General features: G+C 49.5%; 1 protein-coding gene across 2 annotated transcripts in view; it reads left to right on the plus strand.

Moving 5' to 3' along the window:
* LOC140719018 (modulator of macroautophagy TMEM150B-B-like) overlaps nt 1–8,313 on the plus strand; it is a 57,131-nt gene extending 48,818 nt beyond the window's left edge. For both annotated transcript variants that reach the window (XM_073033348.1, XM_073033347.1), the window contains exons 4-7: nt 542–609; nt 1,792–1,919; nt 4,226–4,403; nt 7,562–8,313. In XM_073033348.1, coding sequence (XP_072889449.1) covers nt 542–609; nt 1,792–1,919; nt 4,226–4,403; nt 7,562–7,746 — 559 coding nt within the window. In that variant the 3' untranslated portion in view covers nt 7,747–8,313. The remainder of the gene's footprint in view (nt 1–541; nt 610–1,791; nt 1,920–4,225; nt 4,404–7,561) is intronic.
* Nucleotides 8,314–10,602: the final 2,289 nt, after the last annotated feature.

Genomic DNA, 10,602 nt, shown 5'->3' on the forward strand with positions numbered 1-10,602 from the left:
AGTATCCAAGAAGAAAGAGGGTGAGTTATTGAGGGAAAAAGGACAGTATCTGTAGGGGGCGATAAAGTATGATGGGCTGAAGGGCTGTGGCCGTAATCCTCTGTCGGGTACACTCAGTGGTCACTTTATTAGGTACACCTGCACATTAATGCAAATATCTAATCAGCCACTGATGTGGCAGCAACTCAACATACAAAAGCATGCAGACACGGTGAAAAGGCTCAGTTGTTGTTCATCAGAATGTCTGCAGAGAATGGTGTGAGAAACACAAAACATCCAGTGGGTGAAAGTGCCGTATTAATGCGACTGAACAGAGGATAATGGCTAGATTAGTCCGTGCTGACAGGCAGGTGACAGTAAATCAGATAACCAGGCATTACAACAGCGGTGTGCAGGAGAGAATCTCTGAACACACAACACGTCAAACCTTGGAGTGGATGGGCTACAGCAGCAGAACATACAGTCAGTGGCCACGTTATTAGGTAGGAGTGTAGATCACAGCCAGATGAGATTCACCAGTGGAGTTATGTTCCCTCCTCAGTGTCTGTGGTGCTGAGCCTCCTCAGAGTTGTCTCTTTGGCCAAGTCATGAACATCGGGGCATTCCTAGGTGAGTAAATCCCTTCTCAGTTTTCAGTTCTCATCCTCCCCAAGCTCAGCGTGAAGGGACTAAGAGAAATTTCACTTGCATCCAGCAGTGAGATCGAACGTGCAGTGAAGTGCATTGTCGAAGGTGTGCTGCGAGGGTAGCTTGCTAGTGTTGTTAGGCTTCTGCCACAGCACAGCATGCCCACGGCTCACTAACCTTTCAAATGCAGCAGTAAACTGGAGCACCCGCAGGAAACCCACACAATCATGGGGAGAACGTAGAGACAGGGGTGGGAATTGAACCCGCTCGCTTGTGCTGTAAAGCATTGCCCTGTGCTCCAACTCCAGGGAATTGGACATCCATCCAGCACTACGCCACTGTGCTGGCCACTGATCGGATTGTACTTTAGCCTTTCCCTCTGTCTCCAATCTGTTACTGATTAATAATCACAAGCATTTCATGTAACTAATGAAAATGTACCCTCCCCTTGAATGATCAATTGGTTACGGCACAGTAAGGGACCATTTGGCCCATCGTGTCTATGCCTGCACCCTACCCAAGGAACTCACTAGCTCCACATACTTGTCCTGTCTGGTCGTTGATTCGAACGGTCTCCAACAAGCCGTAACCCACAGCCCCACAATTGTGATAGATACTGAGGGTTTTATTCTTGTAACACATAACGGCTTGGTACGGCAGCTACGCCGCACATGACCGCGAGAAATCGCAGAGAGTTGTGGACACAGCTCATCACATCACTGGAAGCAGCCTCCCCTTTGTGGATTCTCGCTGCCTCAGTAAAGCAGCCAGCAATATCTAAGACCCCCCAGCTCAATATTCTCTCTTCTCCCCTCTTGTATCAGGCAGAAGACTGAAGGCATGTACCACCAGGATTGAGGAGAACTTCTACCCCTTGGGCCTCTTGTATAATAAGATACCCTCATACTTCACCATCTACCTCGTTATGACCTTAAACTTTACCATTTATCCGCACAGCACATTTCAGTAGCTTTTACACTTTGTTATTGTTTTACCTTATTCTAAATGTAATTACTGTAATGATTTGATCTGTATGAACAGTATGTGAGACAAGCTTTTCACGGTATCTTGGTACACGGGGCAATAATAAACCAGTACTGAATCCGGTACTGAACACGTTGATGCCGCTGATTCTGACAGTGTCCTTTTCTCCTGCCTTTGCAGTGACATGGGTCTGTGTCATCAGGTACCAGCAAGTGGTGGACTATGGCTGCCAGTCCACGCTGAACATCGTCAGCTTGGTGACGGGCTGTCTGTGTGCCCTGGGCGGCTCTTTAGTGGGGAACTTCCAGGTAATTCACTGTTCCAGGCTGCGGGAAGGGACAATTCCGGCAGGGGTGTGCTCTGTCTGCAAGGTCACAGCTGGACTGACACCAGTGCCAACCCTTGCAACTGAGGGCAGAGAGTTGCTTGGTACGTACCTGGCTGAGGGGTAGGGATCGTTTGCTGCTCCATCGAGCCTGATCCCTTGCTCATGATGTCTGGTGTGTCGTGACTAATAAGCACGTTCACAACTGAGGTTTGCTCACAGCCATTCGATCCTCACCGGTTTCTATCAATGCATCATGGGAAGCATCAGGGCTCGGTACCGTAACCACTCTGCCTCAGACAGCGAGAAATTACACCACGGTGATCACAGAAACCAGCTTCCCCTCAACGGTGTCAGTAACGATACTTAAAGACCCCACCCACCCCGGCCATTCTCTCTTCCATCAGGCAAGAGATTCAAAAGCCTAAAAGTACCTGCTGTCAGGCTCAAGGACAGTTTCTGTCCCTCTGATATAAGATGGTTCCCCAGTCTGATAAGATGGATATTTTAACTTCATAATCTATGGCATTATGATCTTTCTGTAATGAGTTCTTCAGGCCTATGTGGGGCTGAAGACCGTTGGGCTCCTGGGCTTTCAGAACACCTGACTTGGCTTATTGTGGTTTAATGACATAGAACATAGAACAACACAGCACATGAACAGGCCATTCAGCCCACAATGTTGTACTGAACCAGCTAAAAATCAAATCAAAAACACCCAAACACTAATCCCTCCTACCTATGCCATGTTCATATCCCTCCATCTCCCTCACATCCATGTGCCTATCCAAATGTCTCTTAAAAGCCTCCAATGTATTTGCCTCTACCACCAGACCAGGCAGCGCATTCCAGGCATCCACCACTCTCTGAGTAAAAAACTTACCCCTCACATCCCCCTTGAACTTAACCCCTCTCGCCTTCAATGCATGCCCTGTGGTATTAGACATTTCAACCCTGGGAAACAAATACTCTCTGTCCACTCTATCTATGCCTCTCATAATCATGTAAACCTCTATCAGATCTCCCCTCGGCCTCCCGCACTCCAGAGAAAACCACCCAGGTGTACCCAGCCTCTCGTGATAACACATGCCCTCTACACCAGGCAGCATCTTGGTAAACCTCTCCAAAGAGTCAACATAGTGAGGCGACCAGAACCGTATGCAATACTCCAGAGGTGGTCGAGCCGGAGTTGCAGCATAATCAATTAGGGTTGCTAGTGGTTTTCTTGAGCGACTCAATCTTTGTGACGTGGTCTCCTGGTGCTTTCTGTTTAAGCTTGTTAAGTTTATTTTGACAGGCACAGGGATATTATTTAAACGATGCCTGATCAATGCAATGGCAGCGCAGCGCCCCTGTTTTGACGATATTACAGACAGCGGTGGGAATTGATGGTCAATATTCACTGATTCCACTTTCACAGCTCTTCATTGGAGATAATTCCAAAGTTTCATGTCCGATGAGGAGAAATTCCTCCTCAATTCTATCTTAAATGGGCAACTCCAGCATCTGAAACCATGGCACCCCAGTTCCAGATGGAAACGTGCATTTTTTTACTCAGTGGTGTTGGAGACACAAGAGATTGCAGTGCTGGGATCTGGAGCAATGAACAAACTCCTGGAGGAACTCAATGGGTTAGGCAGCACCTGCTGGGGGAAAATATTTGACAACTGAGGATGAGACCCTCCATCTGTACCCTTAAGTTGTTGCAGATTCAGCCTACCTACGTGGGAGGGAGGGATTCAAGTTCAGGTTTATCATCATGGGTACATACAGCCAGGGTCTCAGTGCCATGAAAATTAACATTACTCAGCTGCAGTACAAACAGGACAAATATAAATGATAAACTAATATAAATTATCCACAACAGTTGTACTGACTTTAATGAAAGATGAGAGAAGTATGCTGTGAGGTAGAATTAAGGTTTTTCAGGTCGGTTCAAGATCCCTTTGGCAGTGGGGAAAAGCTATTGTGAACCTCGAGGTGAGGGTGTTCAGGCTTCTGTACCTCCCACCTGATGGCAGCATGGTCTGGCTAGAGGGGGGTCCTTAGTGATGGGTGCTACCTTCCTGATACATTGCTGGTCAATGTCCTGGATGGTGGGGACAGCTGTACCCATGATGGAACTGGCCTAGCCCACCGCTTTCTGTGGCACCTTGGGTCCTTTTGCACTGGTGTTTCCAGATGAGGATTGAGTGGCAATGTGGTTGATGGATAGCATGGACAGGCCAAAGGGTCTGTTTCTCTGGTAAGTATGATATCCAGTGGTAACTTTGTCCATTTTTTCCACAGACTGTCAACCAGATTCATGTCCACCTGCTGGGAGCCTTTCTCGCGTTCTTCATTGGGAATCTTTACTTCTGGCTGCAGGTGGTGTTGACCTACAGACTCAAGCCAAGGCACGGGGGCTGGTGGATTGGGCCTGTGCGGATTATCTCCAACCTCACGTGCACAGTCTGCCTCATCTTGTGTATCCTTTGTTCATATTGACTGTGTGACTGAGCCTGGACTTTGCCAGAAGCCAGGAGCAACACCGTCATCATTCTGTGCCGTGTCATATATGGCATGGCTGATCATGGTCTTTGACAAATTTCTTAATTGTTCTTGGCAAATTTCTCTACAGAAGTGGTTTGCCGTTGCCTTCTCTGGGCAGTGACATTACAAGATGGGTCAAGACGTACAAAAAAGCTGGATGAACTCAGCAGGTCGGGCAGCATCTGTTGAAAGAAGCAGTCAACGTTTCGGGTCGAAACCCTTCGTCAGGATGAACTGCTGAGTTCATCCAGCTTTTTTGTACGTCTTGATTTGACCACAGCATCTGCAGTGCACTTTGTGATTACAAGATGGGTGACCCCTGCTATTATCTATACTCTTCAGACATTGTCAGCCTGGTGTCAGTGGTCACATAAACAGGACTTGTGATACGCACCGGCTGTTCCCATGTCCCTGAGCAGGTGCTACAGTTTGCCCAAGGGTGTCCTGCAGGCTAGCGGAGGGAAGAAGCACCTTACACCACCTTTGGCAGAGTCGTATCTCCACCCCACCACTCCACCTCCACAGCTCTCAGTCGGACAGAATTCCAAAGGTGCTTGTCAGGAGCCAGGAGCAAAGGCGTCATTCTCAGCCAGCGTGGTTCAGAAAGATGATAGGCAGTAAACCATGTGTAAATGCGTCAACTTAAAGCGCTGTCTAGGGAGCAGGGGCGTAAACAGAGACACAGGAGACTGCAGATGCTGGAATCTGGAGCAAACACAAACTGGGGAAGGAAGTCAGCAGGTGAAAGCATAGAACTTAGAACAGTCCGTACAGGAACAGTCACTTTCCTGGATGTTGTGCCAAACTAAATTAATCCATCTAATTCTTTCTGCCTGCTCACGGTCCATATCCCTCTGTTCTCTGCACATTCATGAACCTGCTAAATGCCTCTATCACATCTCAAGTCCAAGTTTATTGTCATCTGAAACATCAAAACATCTCTCCTCCAAATGAAACCAAATGAAACATTGTTCCTCTGGACCACAGTGCACACCCAAAACATATACCGAAATATCATACTACAAAATAAGTCAATAAAATATCATTCAAAATGCATGTGAAGTAGGTAAATAGTAAACAGTAAACAGCTCACTGTCCTAGTGACAAGACCTCGGTCGTGTCAGGGTATTCATTAGTCTCACAGCCTGAGGGAAGAAGCTGTTAGCCAGTCTGACGGTGCTAGTCCTGATGCTCCTGAACCTCCTTCCTGAGGTGGTGGGTCAAAGAGATTGTAGGACAAGTGGTAGGGATCCTCAACAATGTTTTGGGCCCTTCACCTGCAACACTCCTGGTAGTGGGGCGAGGGATCCTCTCGGCAGTTTTACCTGGGGCCTTGCAGCATCCGTACCACACAATGATGCAGGCAGACAGGACACTCTGGATGGTGCTCCTGTCCAACGTTGTTAGAATGAGCTCTGCGAGCCTTGCATGCCTCAGTCTTATCAGAAAGTGTGGACGCTGCTGTGCTCTTGAGGAGTGAGGAGGTGTTGTGAGTCCAGGCTCGATCATCCATTATGTGCACACCAAGGAACTTTACGCAGAGCCATTGATGTGCGATGGAGAGTGGTATCTATCTCCACCACTCCCCTCCACTCTGGCCCGCTTATCCTCTTTGCATGTACCTCCCTCACCTTAAATGTTTGCCCCCTAGTATTTGACATTTTGATCCTGGGAAAAAAGATTCCCACTGTCTAATCAATGTCTTTCATAATTTTATAAACTTTGATCAGATCTTCCCTCAACCTTTGCCACTCAAGGCAAAACAGCCCTAATTTATTCAATCTCTCCTTTTATAATTTTCCCACTAATGTAGACAACATCCTAGTGAACCTCTTCTGCATTCTCTCAAAAGCCTCCACATCCTGTCTGTTCTGAGGTGACCAGAAATGAATGACGTACTCAACGATGAGCCTGGAAAGCCCGATGACATTCTGGGTCGGGCTTCTCCATTAGGACTGAGAGTAGAAAGAGGAGATGGCGTGTAGAGAGAAGTGAGAGGGAGGAGCTGGCAGGTGAGATGGGGAGGGGGTGATGGATTCAGGTGGGGGAAGGAAAGCAGATGGGCGACAGGTGGGAACAATTAAGGAAGACTGAAAAAGGTAGGTAGATGGAACCAGGTGGGGCGGAAAGATGGAGACAGAGGATGCAAGGTGAGACACAAGAGATTCTGCAAACGCTGGAAATGTAGAGCAACACATACAAAATGTTGGAGGAACTTGGCAGGTCAGGCAGCATCTATGGAGGGAAATGAACAGTTGAAGTTTCGGACCAACACTTCTCATGAGGGTAGAAGCCAGAATAAAAGGATGGGGGTGGAGCATGAGTCGGAAATGGAACCAGAACGTTGCACAGGTTATCAAAAGGAGAGGGAGAACGTAGGTAGACAGGAGAATGGAGAGTGTGGGTTAGCTGAAGGTGGAGAACTCAACTTTCATACCCCCATAAAGAAACCTTCTGAATGAAAGGCTGTCTAGTTTATACTGGGTAAAATACACACTCCGATAATGAGGGAAGGCTTTGGGTTGGGATGATAGTCCTGCTCAGGAGATACAGGAATCTGTAGATACTGGAATCTGAAGCAAGAAGCAATCTGCTGGAGAAACTCAGAGCATCAGGCAGCACTTTGAGAGGGGAAGGGGGTGGGTGAGAAGTGAAAACCGATAAGGAAAAGCGTCAGATGGAGTCAGGTGAATTACAAACGCCTTACAGGCAGCAGTGGGAATTGAACCTGGCTTGCTGGTGCTGTAACAGCATTATGCTGCCCACTACAAGAGGGAGAGGCTTGGGATCGCCATATGTCCACCTGCAACCACTCGACTATGTAATGACCCTTGGTTTTCACTTTGTCCCCTCGAATTTCCAGATGACTTGCTTCCTTCCCCCAGATGTTCTGGCAGAATCAAAGATCTCCCCAAAAAGACAAATCAATGGATTTCAAACGAAATCCTCACAGATGCCGGACAACAAGACCCCTAGCCTTCTCGGCCTCACTCCCGAATGACCACCTCGCACTGTTCCCAGCCCTACCCCCACCCCCTCGCACCGAGTGAAGTAAGAACTCAGTGACTGTTGCTTCCTTGACAGCCAATGCAGTGGTGCCCTTGCACCTCTGGGAATTACGGACTGAGGCGGCCATTTGCGAGTGGGTGGCGGGGATGGTCCTCTTCTTCCTCTTTGGGCTCTTCGCCGTGGACTTTGGGCATATCGATGGACATTTCTTCCACGTCATGCGGGAGAAGACGGCCATGCAGAATTCGACCACCAGGCTTGAGCTGTAGCAGCAACAGCAGCGTCAGACCGGGATTCCCATGTTCAATTGGGATCACCCTCAGTGGTTAGTGAAGTGCCTCAGGATATTTCACCACGTTCCCTTGCAAGACATTTTACATCACTGACTTGGAGTCACCTTTCGGCCTTGGAGGACATTTTACCACACTCCCTTGAAGGACATTACACTGCACCCACTTGAAGGACATTTCACCATGCTCCCTTGAAACATGGTGATATTTACCATGGCAGCTTGGTGCAACTCAGGGCATTTCACCACGCTCCCTCGAAAGACATGTTTACCACGGTGCCTTAGCAATTCAGGATATTCTGCCATATCCCCTGAAACATTTTACCACATCAAGGGTGCTACACAAATGCAGGTTACCAGAGTGAGAAAATTAATTCAATCTACAGATTAGTTTATATAACTGAAGTGGATCTAAAAAGTAGGAAAAATAAGAGTCTTATCATTTCCATTCTTACTTTTATTTCAAGTCCAGTTTGAGTTTATTGTTATTGTACACACATGTATGAATAGGTGCAACAGAAACTTAACTTGCACCAGGTAGACAGCATCAGAAATGCAGCATTGACAGCAAAACACATTTTTCTTAATTTTTACAAGAATGAACATAATTAGAATAGAATGAAGTCCATTCTGGTGCAAGGTGGTGAAAGTGGTCAGAGTCTGGTTAGGGTTGCACAGGTTCGTTGAAGAACCGAGGGAAGTGGCCATTCCTGAAGCTGGTGGCCTGTACCCCCTGTGCAATGGTAGCTGTGAGAAGATGGTACAGCCTGGATGGGGGAGATTTTTGATGACAAACGGTGGCTTCCTGAGGCACCACTTCATAGAGCTACACCGGTGGTGTGATTGATGTGTGCTGACTGACATTAACACTGTAGATCAACCAGTGAATGGTCTAGCATATATCAAAGGCTGAATGGCTTTCTCTGCCTTCTACTTTCCAGGAGGGAGTAGATCTACCCAACCAGCAGATTTGGAGTAACACCAATGGTCAGGGAAATGAAGAATTACTCTCTGCCTGTTGTAACCTCCTGTCCCTTTGTGTGACTGAATGTTCCTTAACAGGGCAATGTGTAACTGGTTGTAGGACAAGAGGGGAATTGTGGAAAGATGTTCTCTCTGGGGGTGAACACAAGAGATTCTGCAAATGCTGGAAATCCAGAGTAACACATAGAGAATGCTGGTGGAACTCAGCAACTCTGGAGAGGAAAAGAGAGCTGATGTTTCGAGCTGAGACCTTGATAATGATCCTGCATCAAGGTCTCGGCCTGAATTGTAGACTCCCCACAGCTGCTGCCCGACCTGCTGAGTTCCTCCAGCATTTTGTGTGTGTTTTCTCCAGAGGGGGCTGGGGTTCTGGAATTTAATGGCTCTGGGGTGGGAGAAACAGATAGCTTGTCAAACCCTTTGTCAAATGTAAACAGTCTTGGTGTGAGCTGTGGTTCTGGGGGGTGTGGGGGGTGTGGGGGTGTGGAGCTGTGGTTCTGGGGGGCTGTGGGGCTGTGACCAGTGCTATGGGGTTATGGGCTGTGGTTCTGGGGGGCTGTGGGGCTATGGGGCTATGGGGCTGTAGGGCTGTGGGGCTATGGGGCTGTAGGGCTGTGGTTCTGGGGGGCTGTGGGGCTGTGACCAGTGCTATGGGGTTATGGGCTGTGGTTCTGGGGGGCTGTGGGGCTATGGGGCTGTGGGACTGTGCGGCTGTGGTTGTAACCAGTGCTATGGGGCTGTGGGACTGTGCGGCTGTGGTTGTAACCAGTGCTATGGGGCTGTGGGACTGTGCGGCTGTGGTTGTAACCAGTGCTATGGGGCTGTGGGACTGTGCGGCTGTGGTTGTAACCAGTGCTATGGGGCTGTGGGACTGTGCGGCTGTGGTTGTAACCAGTGCTATGGGGCTGTGGGACTGTGCGGCTGTGGTTGTAACCAGTGCTATGGGGCTGTGGGACTGTGCGGCTGTGGTTGTAACCAGTGCTATGGGGCTGTGGGACTGTGCGGCTGTGGTTCTGGGGGGCTGTGGGGCTGTGACCAGTGCTATGGGGTTATGGGCTGTGGTTCTGGGGGGCTGTGGGGCTATGGGGCTGTGGGACTGTGGGCTGTGGTTGTAACCAGTGCTATGGGGCTGTGGGCTGTGGTTCTGGGGGGCTGTGGGGCTATGGGGCTGTAGGGCTGTGGTTCTGGGGGGCTGTGGGGCTATGGGGCTGTGGGACTGTGCGGCTGTGGTTGTAACCAGTGCTATGGGGCTGTGGGCTGTGGTTCTGGGGGGCTGTGGTTCTGGGGGGCTGTGGGGCTATGGGGCTGTGGGACTGTGGTTCTGGGGGGCTGTGGGGCTATGGGGCTGTGGGGCTGTGATCAGTGCTATGGGGCTGTGGGACTGTGGTTCTGGGGGGCTGTGGGGCTATGGGGCTGTGGGGCTATGGTTCTGGGGGGCTGTGGGGCTATGGGGCTGTGGGGCTATGGGGCTGTAGGGCTGTGGTTCTGGGGGGCTGTGGGGCTATGGGGCTGTGGGACTGTGGTTCTGGGGGGCTGTGGGGCTATGGGGCTGTGGGGCTGTGATCAGTGCTATGGGGCTGTGGGACTGTGGTTCTGGGGGGCTGTGGGGCTATGGGGCTGTGGGACTGTGGTTCTGGGGGGCTGTGGGGCTATGGGGCTGTGGGACTGTGTGGCTGTGGTTGTAACCAGTGCTATGGGGCTGTGGGGCTGTGACCAGGGCTGATTATGGATCTAGAGCAGAACTGGACATTTGGTGTGATGGCATTGTTTTGATTATCCCAGGTGTGATGGGCTTGCTCTCACATCAGTTATGAAGCCATTTACAGCCATCAAAATACTTTTATAATGTAGG

This window comes from Hemitrygon akajei, chromosome 31 (assembly GCF_048418815.1).
Source record: "Hemitrygon akajei chromosome 31, sHemAka1.3, whole genome shotgun sequence".
Taxonomy (NCBI): domain Eukaryota; kingdom Metazoa; phylum Chordata; class Chondrichthyes; order Myliobatiformes; family Dasyatidae; genus Hemitrygon; species Hemitrygon akajei.